This window comes from Oncorhynchus mykiss, chromosome 19 (assembly GCF_057628025.1).
Source record: "Oncorhynchus mykiss isolate SJ-2025 chromosome 19, ASM5762802v1, whole genome shotgun sequence".
In the NCBI taxonomy this organism is placed as follows: domain Eukaryota; kingdom Metazoa; phylum Chordata; class Actinopteri; order Salmoniformes; family Salmonidae; genus Oncorhynchus; species Oncorhynchus mykiss.
The window spans coordinates 57,739,009-57,759,721 of NC_143040.1; the positions used below are offsets into that span (position 1 = coordinate 57,739,009).

Consider the following 20,713-nt stretch of genomic DNA (forward strand, 5'->3'; position numbering starts at 1 on the left):
CGAAGGAGTGGCTTCGTAAGACGCATTTCAAGGTCCTGGAGTGGCCTAGCCAGTCTCTAGATCTCAACCCCATAGAAAATCTTTGGAGGGAGTTGAAAGTCCATGTTGCCCAGCAACGACCCCAAAACATCACTGCTCTAGAGGAGATCTGCATGGAGGAATGGGTCAAAATATCAGCAACAGTGTGTGAAAACCTTGTGAAGACGTACAGAAAACGTTTGACCTCTGTCATTGTCAACAAAGGGTATATAACAAAGTATTGAGATAAACTTTTGTTATTGACCAAATACTTATTTTCCACCATAATTTGCAAATAAATTCATAAAAAAATCCTACAATGTGATTTTCTGGATTTTTTTTCTCATTTTGTCTGTCATAGTTGAAGTGTACCTATGATGAAAATTACAGGCCTCTCTCATCTTTTTAAGTGAGAGAACTTGCACAATTGGTGGCTGACTAAATACTTTTTTCCCCCACTGTATATGAACAGTATATACAGTGCCTTGCGAAAGTATTCGGCCCCCTTGAACTTTGCGACCTTTTGCCACATTTCAGGCTTCAAACATAAAGATATAAAACTGTATTTTTTTGTGAAGAATCAACAACAAGTGGGACACAATCATGAAGTGGAACGACATTTATTGGATATTTCAAACTTTTTTAACAAATCAAAAACTGAAAAATTGGGCGTGCAAAATTATTCAGCCCCTTTACTTTCAGTGCAGCAAACTCTCTCCAGAAGTTCAGTGAGGATCTCTGAATGATCCAATGTTGACCTAAATGACTAATGATGATAAATACAATCCACCTGTGTGTAATCAAGTCTCCGTATAAATGCACCTGCACTGTGATAGTCTCAGAGGTCCGTTAAAAGCGCAGAGAGCATCATGAAGAACAAGGAACACACCAGGCAGGTCCGAGATACTGTTGTGAAGAAGTTTAAAGCCGGATTTGGATACAAAAAGATTTCCCAAGCTTTAAACATCCCAAGGAGCACTGTGCAAGCGATAATATTGAAATGGAAGGAGTATCAGACCACTGCAAATCTACCAAGACCTGGCCGTCCCTCTAAACTTTCAGCTCATACAAGGAGAAGACTGATCAGAGATGTAGCCAAGAGGCCCATGATCACTCTGGATGAACTGCAGAGATCTACAGCTGAGGTGGGAGACTCTGTCCATAGGACAACAATCAGTCGAATATTGCACAAATCTGGCCTTTATGGAAGAGTGGCAAGAAGAAAGCCATTTCTTAAAGATATCCATAAAAAGTGTTGTTTAAAGTTTGCCACAAGCCACCTGGGAGACACACCAAACATGTGGAAGAAGGTGCTCTGGTCAGATGAAACCAAAATTTTACTTTTTGGCAACAATGCGAAACGTTATGTTTGGCGTAAAAGCAACACAGCTGAACACACCATCCCCACTGTCAAACATGGTGGTGGCAGCATCATGGTTTGGGCCTGCTTTTCTTCAGCAGGGACAAGGGAAGATGGTTAAAATTGATGGGAAGATGGATAGAGCCAAATACAGGACCATTCTGGAAGAAAACCTGATGGAGTCTGCAAAAGGCCTGAGACTGGGACAGAGATTTGTCTTCCAACAAGACAATGATCCAAAACATAAAGCAAAATCTACAATGGAATGGTTAAAAAATAAACATATCCAGGTGTTAGAATGGCCAAGTCAAAGTCCAGACCTGAATCCAATCGAGAATCTGTGGAAAGAACTGAAAACTGCTGTTCACAAATGCTCTCCATCCAACCTCACTGAGCTCGAGCTGTTTTGCAAGGAGGAATGGGAAAAAATGTCAGTCTCTCGATGTGCAAAACTGATAGAGACATACCCCAAGCGACTTACAGCTGCAATCGCAGCAAAAGGTGGCGCTACAAAGTATTAACTTAAGGGGGCTGAATAATTTTGCACGCCCAATTTTTCAGTTTTTGATTTGTTAAAAAAGTTTGAAATATCCAATAAATGTCGTTCCACTTCATGATTGTGTCCCACTTGTTGTTGATTCTTCACAAAAAAATACAGTTTTATATCTTTATGTTTGAAGCCTGAAATGTGGCAAAAGGTCGCAAAGTTCAACGGGGCCGAATACTTTCGCAAGGCACTGTATATATATATGTATATATTTATATATATATATATACAGAAATAGCTGAATAGTATGGCCTTGACTAGAATACAGTACATACATATGAAATTAGTAAATAGTTTGTAAACATTATTAAAGTGACCATTGTTCCATTATTAAAGTGACCACTTATTCCATGTCTTGATACATAGGGCAACAGCCTCTAAGGTGCAGGGTTGAGTAACCGGGTGGTACCCGACTAGTGACAGTTTCTATGTTCTGGGCGGAGGTTGGCTAGTGATGGCTATTTAACAGTATGATGGCCTTGAGATGGAAACTGTTTTTCAGTCTCTCGGCCCCAGCTTTGATGCACCTGTACTGATCTCGCCTTCTGGACGATAGTGGGGTGAACAGGCCGTGGCTTGGGTGGTTGATGTCCTTGATGATCTTTTTCATCTTCCTGTGATATCGGCGCTGTAGGTGTCCTGCAGGGCAGTCAGTGTGCACCCGGTGATGCGCTGGGCACACCACACCACCCTCTGGAGAGCACTGCGATTGCGGGCGGTCCAGTTGCCGTACCAGGCTGTGATACAGCTTGAAAGGATGCTCTCAATGGTGCAAATTTTTTCAGTCTCCTGAGGTGAAGTGGAGCTGTTGTACTACGTCGTTATTTGTCTGTTTGTGGCCCGCCTGTTAGCTTGCACGATTATTTGCCATTCTCCTTCAACCTCTCTCATCAACAAGCTGTTTTTTGGCAACAGGACTGCCGCTGACTGGATGTTTTTTGTTTTTCCCACCATTCTCTGTAAACTCAATTTCTGAGATAGTGGATCCGGTGGGCCTGGCACTGACAATCATACCATGCTCAAAGTCTCTTAGGTCACTCATTTTATCCATTCTAACGTTCAATCAAACAGTAACTGAATGCCTCCATGCCTGTCTGCCTGCTTTATATACAGTAGCAAGCCACAGCCACTTGACTCACTGTCTGTAGGAGCGATCCATTTTCGTGAACATGGTACCTAATTAACTATCTGGTGAGTGTATGTTCACACCGTGAAAGGGAAGTTAATATTTAGTGAAATTTGTGACTATCTATCTTGTTTAATCTAGTTTTTAACTAGCAATCATATTTACAATCGTACATTTCAATTGATTCAATTTTTTTATGAAATGCTGTATATGTTCTTATTCAAGATATGACCCTAGTTGAACCTGTGAAACTGTAATAGGACCACTAAGAGGCTGTAAGAAGATGCACAAAGAGGAAGCAATCACAGCAATCACGGTGAGACATTTACACATCACTCTCAAGCTAAAGCAGAAGAGATCATTGGCTAATTGGTAGATGGCTTTAGCATCCCTGTAAGAAAACTCAAAGAGCTAATCTGACAGTTTAGTATGGCTAAACAGAAAAGAATGAATGGTGGAGATCACAGTAATGAGCAGTTAGAGGTATGGAATTGGAAAGCATGGCTCTTGCGGGTGCACTTACAAAAATAACTCCATGCACTGCCGTATTGCTGAGCACTTTGGTGATTGCTAAGCAACTTTGGATCTCCATACTAGGCAATGAGGGTGGAAGAGTCAATATGTTCCTAACTTGACAGTAAGCAGTCAGTAATACTCAGTTAAAATAAAAAACTCAAGGAGAGTATTTTAATTTCAGTTATCAATGTTGGGTAAAATAGCCCATCCAAAAATACAAATAACATTCTAGTCTGATCACTCGCTGTGAGGTGAGAGTTCACCATAGAAGGTATCCACACCAACACTCTGAGCTCAGAGGTTTGCTCATGTTATATCATATGGGCATAGTACAATTGGTATGTCATCAAATCGCTGCAGTAGCCTACACGTCACTGTATCTAATACAAAGTCCAACAACGCAGCAAAGGCAGGAGGAAGTGTGATGTATTATGCAGTAGAAAGGAACAAAATGAATATGACAAAACAAACTAATTAACTTCTCCCCTGTATAATCTTGTTAGATTCAGCTAATTTAGCAGACTTTCATAAACTGACGCACATGAAAATAAATAATGTGCTGCACAGTTTCTGCTCAAAACAACAGAGCAGAGTGTCACTTCGACAGTCACTGTTGTGTACGACTCACATACATTTCTTATCAAAGCTTTTTTTCCCAGTGCACTTTATTAAGGCCCAGGATTTAATGGTGCCATTTCATACACAGCTCCTTAATAATGATAGCACAGACATCTCTTGTGTTTCATCTGGCTGGTGCCTTGCTGGTAGCGGAGCTATCATTCTGTATTTCCAATAGTGTCTGGGATCTGTTCGCTACACTGGGCACAAAACTTAAAACACCGCCCAGCACCAAACACAGTGCAGTAGGTGTCAAAATAATGCATCTTCAGAATCATCATAACCATGCAGTTTAACATCACCATTCTCTACAGTCTCCAGGTCAATAATATCAGTCACCAGTCATCCTCACAAATACTATTGTCATTGACATATTGTTTGTATACAAAAGCATGAATATTAATATTTGGATACACTTGAGTACCAGCTGTTAGAATAACATTCTCAGTCTTTGGTTCCTGAGCATGAGGATGACACAGTACATGACAGCAGAGATACAGCAACATCAGTAGAGACACAGCAACATCACTTCCTTGTGGCAGACAGAGAGACAGGACCTCCATGGCTTCACTACCCGGGGATGGATTGAGTTGACATTGACAGGAAAACATCCCATTCAGATGTCTTCGAAGCTGCTGTCCGATATCTGCTGATGTATAGGTGTTGGACAGGACTGACGTAACTGACTAAATCAAGGGGTAGTAGGGGTGTGTGAAAGTGTGTGTGTGTGTTTCTGTCTGCCTGTTTGTGAACATGCATGTGTAAAAAAGATATAGCAATAGTATTCCCAACCATCCAAACAGCTACTAATCACTTCTGTTCCATAATCTGATTTAATGATGTCATTTCCCCAAGGTTCTGTTAGTTCCCGTAGTGTAAATCCAACGGCTCATTTGATTTATAGCCACTCTTTGGGATTTGTATGATAATTGCCAAGATTTACATCGCTCTATTCCAGAGTGACATTTAACAGACTACTCAAGATATGTCAGGGAAAAACAATACGGTAAATCCACAGAAAAACAATACTGTAAAACCACAGAAAAACAGTACTGTATATCCACAGTCAGAGCAAAGATTGTCAAGACATATAAGCAAAGGCAAGTCTATTTAGTGTACCACAGTGAGCTCCACAGAGGATATGTGATAAATGTAATTTGTGACAGACTTATCGAATGAAAAGTATGCATTCATTACTCGTAAAGAACAGAAAGATAAGTTCATGTCAATGTTCACCAATGCGTACAGCAGTTCAGAATGCATTGGTCCATCATAGTTCAAGCCAAATGCAATTGAAGTCTGGTGTGCATTCAACTGATTTGATTGTTCATCACATTCTTATGGCACAGTACATTCCATTCAGCTACGTAGTTTCTGTCACTAATGCAGTCCTTTAATGTCAAACCACATTCATGATCATGGTTTCATCCTAAGCATTATGAAACATTCATACAGTGCTTTACTGTGGCCATGATACCCAGAAAAATAAATCCATTAAGATCCATAGTAAAACACATTTGAACATCAATACTAAATGTTCCTATGCATACTTTGCTACTGACACATTCAACGCTACATTCTTCTCACTGCGATCTTGAGGAGACATCTCACATTCTCAGAGTGTCAGAGACATATATGTTATCTCCGCACTGTTGTACTCATATCTCCCGCTCCACAGCTCTACACTAGAACTCCTCTTTATGGACCGTGGTTCCCACTGGGGGGGCTTCTGCTGCCATCTGTCCCACAGAAAGGCCTGGTCACAGTGAGACTTCCCTGGGTTGTCAGTGGCTGTCTCCCCCTCCGGAGCTTCAGGGTCCTCACAGACATCCATGACAGAGTGATCTGTGGCTTCCCCTGTGGCATCCTCTAGCTCCATGGGTGCCAGCTCAAATGCAGACAAGCTAATGCTAGCTGGGTCTAGTAATATTAGTGGATCTAGGTCTAGGAAGACTGGTTCTGGGTGGCACATCGTGGCTGGGTCCAGGGCTACTGAGTCTGGGGTGAATGGACTGCCCAGTCCGAGGGAGACCGGGCCAGGTGAATGTACTGTAACTTGGTCCTGTGGTTCTGAATCTTCAGGGAACTCTATAGGTAGGTCTTCATTCATGTGATCTAATCGGTACTCAATAGCTGGGTCCACACACACTGATTCCATTCGGTATATAGAGGGGTGGTCCGGACTGGGGGGGCTCAGAGAAACTGGGTCTGGTGGTGTGTACATGGCGATTGGGCTGAGGTCTGATGAACTCACACTAACTGTCTCCAGAGGTTCCAGAGGATCCAAGAAGACTGAGTCCAGATCTGATTCATCTGAGGAATTGAAGGTGGTTAAGACCAAATGGACCACAAATGGATCAGTTGGGCACTCAGTGGCCTGGTCCACTGGTTCTGGAACAGGTGGCCATTCTGGCTCCAGAGACTCATCAAATTCATCAAAGGAGTCTATGGTGACTGGATATGCACGCACGACTATTTCTGATGGGAACATGTCGGAGTCTAAGGGGAATGGATCTGGGAGGTCTGGAAGGCAGACAGTGGCTAAGTCCTGTGATTCTGGATTAGATGGGATCAGACACACATCCAGTGATTCTAAATCAGTTGGGCTCTCTGGTGTAACTATGACAGTTGGGCAAATGGTAACTGAGTATTGATCAAGTTGCTCTGATGAGCACACACTGGTATTAGACAGTGGCTCTATCTCTGGTGCTGTTGAGACTATAGGGCCTGGGTCTAAAGATTCAGTATCTGACAGACAGACAGGAACTGCCTGGTGTACAGGAGCTGTGTCTTGAGCCACTGGATCTTGCTGGTGCACAGTGACATCTTCCACAGATTCTGGATCTGATGGGGACAAGTCAGAGTCTGACTCTTGTGGTGGGGACACAGTGACCTCAGGTACTGGATATGGTAGGTACGTCACTCTTGGTTCTGGGACTAGGGGTTTCACATTAACTAAGTCAATCGATTCTGTATCGGAGCGGTTCACAATAGCTGGGTCCAGCTTGTGTGTTTCTTCAGGGCACACATTAGCTACGTCTGTGGGCTTGTCTGTTTCTACACTGTACACATTAGCTACGTCTGTGGGCTTGTGTGTTTCTACACTGTACACATTAGCTACGTCTGTGGGCTTGTCTGTTTCTACACTGTATACATTAGCTACGTCTGTGGGCTTGTCTGTTTCTACACTGTACACATTAGCTACGTCTGTGGGCTTGTTTGTTTCTACACTGCACACATTAGCTACGTCTGTGGGCTTGTCTGTTTCTACACTGCACACATTAGCTACGTCTGTGGGCTTGTCTGTTTCTACACCACACACATTAGCTACGTCTGTGGGCTTGTCTGCTTCTACACAGCACATATTAGCTATGTCTGTGGGCTTGTCTGTTTCTACACTGTACACATTAACTATGTCTGTGGGCTTGTCTGTTTCTACACGGTACACATTAGCTACGTCTGTGGGCTTGTCTGTTTCTACACTGTACACATTAGCTATGTCTGTGGGCTTGTCTGTTTCTACACTGTACACATTAGTTACGTCTGTGGACTTGTCTGTTTCTACACCGTACACATTAACTACGTCTGTGGGCTTGTCTGTTTCCAAACAATACACGTCTGTGGACACTGGATCTGGAGAGCACACAGTCTTTGGGTACTGCTGCTCTGAATCTACGGGGTCCTCTATGGCTGGATCCACAGACTGTGCTCCTGAGGAGCTCATGCTGACTGGGCCTGGAGATAACTGATCTGATAGGCTCTTAGTGTTCTGGTCTTGTGGTTCTGGGCGAACCACAGAGGTTGATGAGTCTACTGACGCTGGTTCTGGCTGGATCATGGCGACTGGATCCACAAGTACGGAATCTAGAGTGATCGGGATAGAACCCTCTACAAACAGTGATGCCGGACGACTTAGAATGGCTGGGTCCATTGAGATCTGTTTAGGAAGATGGCGCCTCATGACGGCCTGCTTCTCTTGTACCTCGTCCTCCTCAGGACAATTAACGGCTGCGTCTGCCGTGCTCTGTCTCACCAGCACCTTGCTCCTGGCCTGCGTCCCTACAGACACTTGAGCCACTTTAGCCCGTTTCCCAGCCGCCCATGTTCTCCCAGCTTCTCCCCCAGCCGTCCATGTTCTCCCAGCCACCCCTTCTCCCCCAGCCGCCCCTTCTCCCCCAGCCGCCCATGTTTTCCCAGCTTCTCCCCCAGCCGTCCATTTTCTCCCAGCCACCCCTTCTCCCCCAGCCGCCCATTTTCCCCCAGCCGCCCCTTCTCCCCCAGCCGCCCATTTTCTCCCAGCCACCCCTTCTCCCCCAGCCGTCCATGTTCTCCCAGCCACCCCTTCTCCCCCAGCCGTCCATGTTCTCCCAGCCACCCCTTCTCCCCCAGCCGCCCCTTCTCCCCCTGCCGCCCATGTTCTCCCAGCCACCCATTCTCCCCCAGCTGCCCCTGCTCCCCCAGCAGCCCCAGGATGTGGAGACCACGTGTTGTAGTGCTGCGTGAAGGTGTTGAAGTTGCTATTGAAGGCCCTGAGCTCAGTGCACAGGTCCCTCCTGAGATCAGACAACTCACGACGCATGGCCGACACTTCCTCCTTCCACTGCATGCTGATCGCTGCAGCTAGGTGGGCTGACTCCTTTATACTGGCCTCGATGGCTTTGGGTGAGGGCCTCTCTGGGGCCTGGAAGCTAGTTTTAGGGGGCCTGAACAGGCTGGGTGAATCAGGGGGCCCAGATTGAGGTTTGGCTGTGGCACCGGTACTGTCTTGGAGGTACAGTCTGTTTCTTCTGATAGGGCAGCCTAGATCGTCATGGGCCAATGGGACTATGTCTGCTACGTCTCGACGTACACTGGCCTGGTACTCAGGTAAGCTAGTGGCTTCCTGTGCATATTTTCCCTCTGGAAGACAAAGGTAAATATGTGTAGTATGTCGTCAGGTCACAGGTGTGAGCAGCTGGAGAGAATGTGCTAGTGTTAGCCACCAAGCACAGACATCAAGTCATGCAGTTTTTAAGTTAAGGAATGTATGAGTCAAAATAAGACTTGAAATTGTCTCATGTCTTCAGTGTCTAAAAATCATTATTATAGTCTTTCCTTGGATCTACGAAGCTACATAAGGAAACCTTTCAGAAAATAAAACATTTTGGTTATCAATATTACACTAAACGTTCATAGTCCCATTTTGACTCATATTTCTGATTATAGTTTACACTGCCTTCTCAATCTCAAATGAAACTGTATCATGCTCTTGCATGCTTCTCATCTTTTCACTGCACAAAGACAGACCCCAAAACACATGACAAAGAACAAGATACTGTAAAAACCTACTGTATGTATGGTATTCATACCTTCACCACAGATATGATACAGGTGTAACTTTGTGCACTGAAAAGAAGCAAAGATGAGCAACACATCCCCAACCACTATCAGGAAGTATATGAACCCTATTGAACATCATGAGGTCCAGTATGACCTATCTACCTGAAGTCAGAGGGTGGAACCAATCGTCCAAAGATTCCTGACATCAGACACACCCCATCCTCCACACCATAGATTGCATGAAATTGCCATGACAAATTTAAAGGTTATGTTTTAGTTTGTTGAGAAAGCAGTGTAAATAACTGGTGAAAATCTGTCAAATGCACAATTCTCCAGATGCCCACACCTTCTCTGACCCCTCCCTAATATCATTGGTAGAACTCCACGGTAGAAAGAATGGGTCTTCACTTCTTTACCAGGGGAAGGATGTTGTTGTTTTTGTGTCTATCCAGAAATGGGAAACAATGTCATTGCTACGGTTTATCCTCTGGCGAAGTAGATGACCTTACAGGACCGTTTGCTGAAATGATTTTTATTCACTCAGTGTCATATTTGCAGTTTATTTTATTCCACATAAAAAAATATAACTCTTGTTTTTGTGACCTCAATTGTATTGGCCAGTGCAGTCATTACCTGCCACATGAGACACCAGAATCTGTGGGAATTGAACTGGAGAACCTGTGGGAACTGAACTGGAGAACCTGTGGGAACTGAACTGGAGAACCTGTGGGAACTGAACTGGAGAATCTGTGGGAACTGAACTGGAGAATCTATGGGAACTGAACTGGTGAAGCTGTGGGAATTGAACTGGAGAATCTGTGGGAATTGAACTGGAGAATCTGTGGGAACTGAACTGGAGAATCTGTGGGAGAGAAAACTCAAAGCCGTTGCTGTGGCAACAATGTGTATGCATCACAATGTGGTTTGTAAGTACAGGTAGATAAAGCTGTCGTAAACCCATTCAGTCATTAAGACTCTGGAGTTGAAGGACTGTTCATCTGAGCACTATTTCCCCTGCCCAGAGTTTCAGCTGAGAACACACGCAAAGTATCTGTGGCTTATCATGAAATAAGGTATAGAGCCAGATTGTGCTGAAGGCGATTAAGTCCACCAACTAAAAGAAAAGGCTATAGTAAGGAAACAGCAGAGGGAGAAAAAACAATCCATCCTCACTTAATCTGAAAAGGTCTCGTGATATAATGTTCACTTCATGTGCCTGCAGAATCATTTCAATAGGGTTCATATCTTCACTCTCTGATGTTATGTGGAATGAGAATATGAATGACTGAATTGAAAATGCAATATGATGGATTGACTCCAAGCAACTCATAAACTATACTTGAATATGCTCTGTATATATCAACAATCAGGAAATATGTAAAAGTGGTTCATGCAGATGTATGGAGCCACTTCATAAAGCACTTCAAGAGCAGAGCATCACAAGAAATGTCACGTGCATGTTGTTAATTTCTTAATTCTCACTTGATATAACATTTTGATATTTACAAACGGGAACTGTACCCTTGTGTATAAGGTTTACTTTGCATGGCTATATCAACTTATCATCCACTTTGGAATCAGAGATCAGCTGTCATCTCAATAGTGTTCATACTCTACTGTATACAGTATGTGTTGTATCTGTTAATGTGGTGCAGTCCCCTCCTCCCCTGTTGTTCTGACCTGCTGTGGCCCTGATGGTAGAGGTGAGGGTGGAGGAGGTCATGGTGGGGATGCAGTCATCATCCTGGGAGTAGCCAGCCTGGATGGCCCTCAAGTAGCTGTGGCTCCGTGTCCGGAAACAGCCGGGCAGGTCCAGAGCCTCCACAGCCTGAGATTCCACCTCACTGAACACCGACTCACAGACTGACTCAAACTGACCGTTTATCTCTGTCTCACTCACCTGGAGGAGAGAGCAGCAGGGTGAGAAAGGGTAAATTCAATGAAAGTTCTTGTCTTTGTGGGAAAACATTAATTGGTTGTATACAACGTTTGATGTTATGCTCTTTTCTTCCTTTTAATAAAAAAGTGTTTGCTTGAAATGGCTACCAGCTAATTGCCAGGAGAGCAAATATTTGAAAAGGAGAACGTCTGCAAATGTATTGTTCATTTGAGCATTGTCTTGATGCGCTATTACTTAGAGAAATGTCAAGCATATGACTTGCTCACCAGGACAATGTTTTTTGTTTGTTGTTTTTTGTTTTTCTCAATTCCTCCAGTTTGCCACAGTTGCCTAAATAATGCATTCTGAAAGCCAGATCTGTGTTGAAATGTGTAAAAGATTAGAGGAAGTCAAGGTGACATGTTCTAGTGGCATAGCATACGTTATGAGTGTTAGTTCCCTCTGAATCCCCTGAGACAATGTGTCCTGATCTCAACAGAACCATTATGTGGCAATCTTAATATCCTGAGACAGAAGTGCATCTTGCGATATAGAGATATCAATTTAAGGAAGTTTAAATGGTCCGATGTGTATCTCACCATTCCCATTTGGCAATCCTGAGAATCGTAGATAAGGATCCTGTTCTATTGCGAGATATATAATCTTGTAATAACCTCAGCAGGGTGCCGTGGAGGCAGAGATAAAGCCAGAGAATTAGTGGGAGAGAGGTTGAGCTTTTAAGACTTGGGACAAATCAATACACTCCGACTTTAAGAGCGAGATTTAGATCTTAAATGAACATAAACCAGACACATAAAAGACTCAAGACTCAATTTTGCACAAATGCACAAATATATGAGGGGGTAAGAAAGTTTGATAAAAGTATATGCATCTAAAGGCTGAATGAAGGAAGAGAGAAGGATGGCAAGCTACAGTATGGAACATCATATAATATCCCATTGTCTTCTGACGGGTGGCTTCATTCTAACGTGAAACGCATTGCCAGAGTCTGAGCAGACGTCCGTCACGATATCTGACGTAATACAATGATTATATCTTGTAAATATCATTGCTATAGGCCAGAGACTCACCTGGCTAACCTGGCTAACACAGCTGGCCTGGCTGAGAGTGCTGATTGCCCGCATGTAACTCTGGTTCCTGGAGCGGAATTGGGCTGTTGGGAGAGGTGGCTGCCGGTAGTTATAGATGGTGGAGGGCTCCAGGGCCAAGCTGGGGTGGGGGTGAATGTCTCTGGAGGCCTGCACCTGGAAGCTCTGACTGAATGGAGAGAGAGAGACGACAGAGAGAGAAAGAGATTGCAGAGAGAGAGAGAGAGAGAGAGATGGCAGAGAGAGAGACGACAGAGAGAGACGACAGAGAGAGAGATGGTAGAGACACAAATAGATAGAAAGGGAGATTATTATACTTGTAAAGGGGTCGTAGAAATTGGCTTAATAATTTTAAGTAAACATAGTTTGACAAATTTGTCACATGGCCACAGGTCTTACAAAAGGGAATAAAACAGTTAAGTGTTAATTACTTCACGGCAGGCATCCTCTGGGTGAGCTGAACTTCAGACTGAGACTGATTATGACATTGCATTGACCAAGAGAGGGGGATCTTCCTCCCTCCACTAAATCATTGCTGTGTTCAACAGTGTCCCCGAAATGGCAATTCGATTCGCTATTGTGCTGAAGCAGCCAATCAATGCTTGGAGATGAGGGAAATGCAAATGAGGAGCTAGTTAGCAAGCAGAGCAAGCATTTCTAAGATAGCAGGAGAGTGTCAGCCAGGTCAATTAAATGTGCATCCCCATAAGGGAAACAGCCTTCACTCACGCCGTCACAGAGATGCATACAAAGCTCTCTACCGCTCTCCATTTGGCAAATCGGACCATAACTCTATCCTCCAGATTCCTGCTCACAAGCAAAAACTCAAACAGGAAGTACCAACGACACGATCAATACGGAAGTGGTAAGATGAAGCGGATGCTAAGCTACAGGACTGTTTCTCTAGCACAGACTGGAATATGTTCTGGGATTCATCCGATGGCATTAATAACTTATTTGGGATAGGGGGCAGCATTTTCACTTTTGGATGAATAGCGTGCCCAGAGTGAACTGCCTCCTACTCAGTCCCAGATGCTAATATATGCATATTATTATTAGTATTGGATAAAAAACCCTCTGAAGTTTCAAAAACTGTTTGAATCATGTCTGTGAGTATAACTGAACTCATATGGCAGGCAAAAACCTGAGAAAAAAACAAACAGGAAGTGGGAAATCTGAGGTTTGCAGTTTTTGAAGTCACCCCTATTGAATACACAGTGGGATATTGGTTATGTTGCACTTCCTAAGGCTTCCACTAGAAGTCAACCGTCATTAGAATGTTGTTTCGGCTGCTACTGTGATGTGGGACCGGATGAGAGCTCTTTGTGTCATGTATTGTCATGTTGTGTCTTGTTCCTGTTCTTTCTCTTCACCCTGTCTCCCTCTGCTGGTCGTATTAGGTTACCTTTCCTTACCCTCCTTCCCCCAGCTGTTCCTTGTCTCCTCTAACTACCTCGTTCACCCCTTTTCCCACCTGTTCCCTTTTTCCCTCTGATTAGGTCTCTATATCTCTCTCTGTTCCTGCTTCTGTCTTTGTCGGATTCTTGTTTGTGTTTCTCATGCCTGAACCAGACTATCGTCGTGTTTGCTGCAACCTTGTCCTGTCCTGTCGGAATCTGCCAGTTCATCTGAGCCTACGTGTGTTTCGTCATTAAAGAAACTCTGTTTTTGTTAATTCGCTTTTGGGTCCTCATTCACGCACCTGACAGAAGAATCCGACCAAGAATGGACCCAGCGACTTCGGATCCTCTCCACTCAGCCGTCGAGATCCAGGGAGCGATGCTAGGCAGACACGAGCAGGAATTGTCTGCTGCTCGACATGCCGTTGAGACCCTGGCCACCCAAGTCTCCAACCTCACAGAACAGGTTCACCATCTCCGCCTCGATCCACCGGTCACTTCCAGGGCTTTCGAATCTCCGGAGCCCAGAATCAATAACCCGCCGTGTTACTCTGGGGAACCCACTGAATGCCGCTCGTTCCTCACCCAGTGTGATATTGTGTTTTCTCTCCAGCCCAACACTTACTCCAGGAGCACTGCTCGTATCGCCTACGTCATATCTCTCCTTACTGGACGGGCTCGTGAGTGGGGCACGGCAATCTGGGAGGCAAGGGCTGAGTGTACTAACCAGTATCAGGACTTTAAGGAGGAGATGATACGGGTTTTTGATCGATCTGTTTTTGGGGAGGAGGCTTCCAGGGTCCTGTCTTCCCTATGTCAAGGTAATCGATCCATAACAGACTACTCTATTGAGTTTCGCACTCTTGCTGCCTCCAGTGGCTGGAACGAGCCGGCTTTGCTCGCTCGTTTTCTGGAGGGTCTCCGCGCAGAGGTAAAGGATGAGATTCTCTCCCGGGAGGTTCCTTCCAGCGTGGATTCCTTGATTGAACTCGCTATTCGCATTGAGCGACGGGTTGATCTTCGTCACCGAGCTCGTGGAAAGGAGCTCGCGTTCTCCGTTGCCCCCCTCTCCGCATCACTACCATCTTCCTCTGCCGGCTCGGGTGCTGAGCCTATGCAGCTGGGAGGTATCCGCATCTCGACTAAAGAGAGGGAACGGAGAATCACCAACCGCCTCTGTCTCTATTGCGGTTCCGCTGGTCATTTTGTCACTTCATGTCCAGTAAAAGCCAGAGCTCATCAGTAAGCGGAGGGCTACTGGTGAGCGCTACTACTCCTGTCTCTCCTTCAAGATCCTGCACTACCTTGTCGGTCCATCTACGCTGGACCGGTTCGTCAGCTTCCTGCAGTGCCTTGATAGACTCTGGGGCGGAGGGCTGTTTTATGGACGAGACCTGGGCTCGGGAACATGACATTCCTCTCAGACAGTTAAGGGAGCCCACGGCCTTGTTCGCCTTGGATGGTAGTCCTCTCCCCAGGATTCAGCGTGAGACGCTACCTTTAACCCTCACTGTCTCTGGTAATCATAGCGAAACCATTTCTTTTTTAATTTTTCGTTCACCTTTTACACCTGTTGTTTTGGGCCATCCCTGGCTAGTTTGTCATAATCCTTCTATTAATTGGTCTAGTAATTCTATCCTCTCCTGGAACGTCTCTTGTCATGTGAAATGTTTAATGTCTGCTATCCCTCCTGTTTCCTCTGTCTCTTCTTCACAGGAGGAGCCTGGTGATTTGACAGGGGTGCCGGAGGAATATCACGATCTGCGCACGGTGTTCAGTCGGTCCAGGGCCACCTCTCTTCCTCCACACCGGTCGTATGATTGTAGTATTGATCTCCTTCCGGGAACCACTCCCCCCCGGCGTAGACTATACTCTCTGTCGGCTCCCGAACGTAAGGCTCTCGAAGATTATTTGTCTGTAGCTCTTGACGCCGGTACCATAGTCCCCTCCTCCTCTCCCGCCGGAGCGGGGTTTTTTTTTGTCAAGAAGAAGGACGGGTCTCTGCGTCCCTGCATAGATTATCGAGGGCTGAATGACATAACAGTGAAGAATCGTTATCCGCTTCCTCTTATGTCTTCAGCCTTCGAGATCCTGCAGGGAGCCAGGTTTTTCACTAAGTTGGACCTTCGTAACGCTTACCATCTCGTGCGCATCAGGGAGGGGGACGAGTGGAAGACGGCATTTAACACTCCGTTAGGGCACTTTGAATACCGGGTTCTTCCTTTCGGCCTCGCTAACGCTCCAGCTGTCTTTCAGGCATTAGTCAATGACGTCCTGAGAGACATGCTGAACATCTTTGTTTTCGTTTACCTTGACGATATCCTGATTTTTTCACCGTCACTCCAGATTCATGTTCAGCACGTTCGACGTGTCCTCCAGCGCCTTTTAGAGAATTGTCTTTTTGTGAAGGCTGAGAAGTGCACTTTTCATGCCTCCTCCGTCACATTTCTCGGTTCTGTTATTTCCGCTGAAGGCATTAAGATGGATCCCGCTAAGGTCCAAGCTGTCATTGATTGGCCCGTCCCTAAGTCACGCGTCGAGCTGCAGCGCTTTCTCGGCTTCGCGAACTTCTATCGTCGTTTCATCCGTAATTTCGGTCAGGTGGCAGCTCCTCTCACAGCCCTTACTTCTGTCAAGACGTGCTTTAAGTGGTCCGTTTCCGCCCAGGGAGCTTTCGATCTCCTCAAGAATCGTTTTACTTCCGCACCTATCCTTGTTACACCTGACGTCTCTAGACAGTTCGTTGTCGAGGTTGACGCGTCAGAGGTGGGCGTGGGAGCTATTCTTTCTCAGCGCTCCCTCTCTGACGACAAGGTCCACCCTTGCGCGTATTTTTCTCATCGCCTGTCGCCGTCGGAACGTAACTATGATGTGGGAAACCGCGAACTGCTCGCCATCCGCTTAGCCCTAGGCGAATGGCGACAGTGGTTGGAGGGGGCGACCGTTCCTTTTGTCGTTTGGACTGACCATAGGAACCTTGAGTACATCCGTTCTGCCAAACGACTTAATGCGCGTCAGGCTCGTTGGGCGCTGTTTTTCGCTCGTTTCGAGTTCGTGATTTCTTATCGTCCGGGCTCTAAGAACACCAAGCCTGATGCTTTATCTCGTCTCTTCAGTTCTTCAGTAGCCTCCACTGACCCCGAGGGGATTCTCCCTGAGGGGCGTGTTGTCGGGTTGACTGTCTGGGGAATTGAGAGGCAGGTAAAGCAAGCACTCACTCACACTCCGTCGCCGCGCGCTTGTCCTAGGAACCTTCTTTTCGTTCCCGTTCCTACTCGTCTGGCCGTTCTTCAGTGGGCTCACTCTGCCAAGTTAGCCGGCCACCCTGGCGTTCGGGGTACGCTTGCTTCCATTCGCCAGCGTTTTTGGTGGCCCACCCGGGAGCATGACACGCGTCGTTTCGTGGCTGCTTGTTCGGTCTGCGCGCAGACTAAGTCCGGTAACTCCCCTCCTGCCGGCCGTCTCAGGCCGCTTCCCATTCCCTCTCGACCGTGGTCTCACATCGCCTTAGATTTTATCACCGGACTGCCTTCGTCAGCGGGGAAGACTGTTATTCTTACGGTTGTCGATAGGTTCTCTAAGGCGGCTCATTTTATTCCCCTTGCTAAGCTTCCTTCTGCTAAAGAGACGGCACAAATCATCATCGAGAATGTTTTCAGAATTCATGGCCTTCCGTCAGACGTCGTTTCGGACAGGGGTCCGCAATTCACGTCTCAATTTTGGAGGGAGTTTTGCCGTTTGATTGGGGCTTCCGTCAGTCTCTCTCCTTTTCAGAGTAGCCTCGGGTACCAGCCTCCGCTGTTCTCGTCTCAGTTCGCCGAGTCCAGCGTCCCCTCCGCTCAGGCTTTTGTCCAACGTTGCGAGCGCACCTGGAAGAGGGTCAGGTCTGCACTTTGCCGTTATAGGGGGCAGACTGTGAGAGCCGCTAATAAGCGTAGAACTAAGAGTCCTAGATATTGTCGCGGTCAGAGAGTTTGGCTCTCCACTCAGAACCTTCCCCTTAAGACAGCTTCTCGCAAGCTGACCCCGCGGTTCATTGGTCCGTTCTGTATTTCTCAGATCATTAATCCTGTCGCAGTGCGACTTCTTCTTCCGCGATATCTTCGTCGCGTCCACCCGGTCTTCCATGTCTCCTGTGTTAAGCCCGTTCTTCGCGCTCCCGCTCGTCTCCCCCCCCCCCCCCCCCCCCCATCCTTGTCGAGGGCGCACCTATCTACAGGGTCCGTAAGATTTTGGACATGCGTCCTCGGGGCCGTGGTCATCAGTACCTAGTGGATTGGGAGGGGTACGGTCCTGAGGAAAGGAGTTGGGTTCCCTCTCGGGACGTGCTGGACCGTTCGCTGATCGATGATTTCCTCCGTTGCCGCCAGGTTTCCTCCTCGAGTGCGCCAGGAGGCGCTCGGTGAGTGGGGGGGGTACTGTCATGTATTGTCATGTTGTGTCTTGTTCCTGTTCTTTCTCTTCACCCTGTCTCCCTCTGCTGGTCGTATTAGGTTACCTTTCCTTACCCTCCTTCCCCCAGCTGTTCCTTGTCTCCTCTAACTACCTCGTTCACCCCTTTTCCCACCTGTTCCCTTTTTCCCTCTGATTAGGTCTCTATATCTCTCTCTGTTCCTGCTTCTGTCTTTGTCGGATTCTTGTTTGTGTTTCTCATGCCTGAACCAGACTATCGTCGTGTTTGCTGCAACCTTGTCCTGTCCTGTCGGAATCTGCCAGTTCATCTGAGCCTACGTGTGTTTCGTCATTAAAGAAACTCTGTTTTTGTTAATTCGCTTTTGGGTCCTCATTCACGCACCTGACACTTTGAGTCAGTGGTCTGCCTACAGCCTCCTTCTCAGTCACGCGCTTTCACTTGAGAGGTAGCTCTCGTTCCATTGCTTTTCTACAGACAATGGAATTCTCCGGTTGGAACATTATTGAACTTTTATGATAAAAACATCCTAAAGATTGATTCTATACTTAGTTTCACAAGTTTCTTTGACCTGTAATATAACTTTTTGAACGTTTCGTCTGAATGGACCAGATCGCGCATTTGGATTTGTTTACCAAACACCCTAACAAAAGAAGATATTGGACATAAATGGACATAAATGATGGACATTATCGAACAAAACAAACATATATTGTGGAACTGCGATTCCTGGGAGTGCATTCTGATGAAGATCATCAAAGGTAAGTGAATATTTATAATGCTATTTATGAATAATGTTGACTACCCAACAATGTGGATATTTCTCTAGCTGGTTTGGGATCTGAGCGCCGTTCTCAGATTATGCTTTTTCCGTAAAGTTTTTTTGAAATCTGACACAGCGGTTGCATTAAGGAGAAGTGTATCTATATTTCCATGTCTAACAATTGTATTTTCATCGACATTTGTAATGAGTATTTCTGTGAATTCATGTGGCTCTCTGCAATATCACTGTAACACGCCAATGTAAAATACGATTTTTGGATATAAATATGAACTTTACCGAACAAAACATACATGTATTGTGTAACATGAAGTCCTATGAGTGTCATCTGATGAAGATCATCAAAGGTTAGTGATTCATTTTATCTCTATTTGTGCTTTTTGTGACTCCTCTCTTTGGCTGGAAAAATGGCTTGGTTTTTCTGTGAGCTGGTGGTGACCTAACATAATCGTTTGTGGAGCTTTCGAAGCTGTAAAGCATTTTTGAAATCGGACACCGTGGCTGGATTAACGAGAATTGTATCTTTAAAATGGTGCCTAATACTTGTATGTTTGAGAAATTTGATTTATGAGATTTCTGTTGATTTGTATTTGGCGCCCTGCAATTTCATTGGCTGTTGGCTAACGGAACCCCAGTCCTAGACAAGTTAAGGAGTTTACCACATCAGTCAACAGCTTCATTAATAAGTGCATTTACAACATTTCCCCACAGTGACCGTACGTACATATCCTAACCAGAAGTAATTTATTAAAGGCAACATCTTCACTGAGCTAAAAGCTAGAGCTGCCGCTTTCAAGGAGAGGGACACAAATCTGCACGCTTAAAAGAAGTCCCGCTACACCCTCAGACGAACCATCAAACAGGCTAAGCCTTAATACAGGACTAAGATCGAATCCTACTACACCAGCTCCAACGCTCGTAAGATGTGGCAGGGTTTGCAAACTATCATGGATGACAAAAGGAAACCCAGCCGAGAGTTGCCTAGTGACGCAAGCCTACCAGATGAGCTAAATGCCTTCTATGCTCGCTTCGAGGCAAGCAACACTGAACCATGTGTGAGAGCACCAGCTGTCCCAGACAACTGTAGAATCAGGCTCATAAGGCCGCAGGGCCAGATGGATTATCAGGAAGCGTACTCAGAGCATGCATTGACCAACTGGAAAGTGTCTTCACGGACATTTTCAACCTTTCTCTGACCCAGTCTGTAATACCTACATATTTCAAGCAGACCACCATAGTCCCTGTGCCTAAGAATACCAAGGTAAGCTGTCTAAATGACTACCGCTGTGTAGAAATCACATCTGTAGCCATGAAATGCTTTGAAAGTGGTAATAGCTCACATCAACACCATCATCTCAGAAACGCTGGGCCCCCTCTAATTCGCATACAGTTCCAACAGATCCACAGATGACGCCATCTGTATTGCACTCCACACTTCACTTTACGACCTGGACAAAATGAACACCTAAGTGAGAATGCTATTTATTGATTATGCCATAATACCCTCCAGGCTCATCACTAAGCTAAGGACCCTTTGACTGAACACCTCCCTCTGCAATTGGATCCTGGACTTCCTGATGTGCCACCACCTAGTGTTGAGGGTAGGCAACATCACCTCCGCCAAGCTGA

General features: G+C 45.7%; 1 protein-coding gene across 1 annotated transcript in view; it reads right to left on the reverse strand.

The window, feature by feature from the left end:
- The window catches only part of LOC110498375 (disks large-associated protein 2-like), a 230,899-nt gene that overhangs the window by 25,901 nt on the left and 184,285 nt on the right, over positions 1 to 20,713 (reverse strand). The window contains exons 5-6 of the mRNA XM_090211454.1: positions 12,475 to 12,661; positions 11,185 to 11,404 (exon numbers count right to left, since the gene is read on the reverse strand). Of these exons, the coding sequence (XP_090067580.1) occupies positions 11,185 to 11,404; positions 12,475 to 12,661 (407 nt within the window). The remainder of the gene's footprint in view (positions 1 to 11,184; positions 11,405 to 12,474; positions 12,662 to 20,713) is intronic.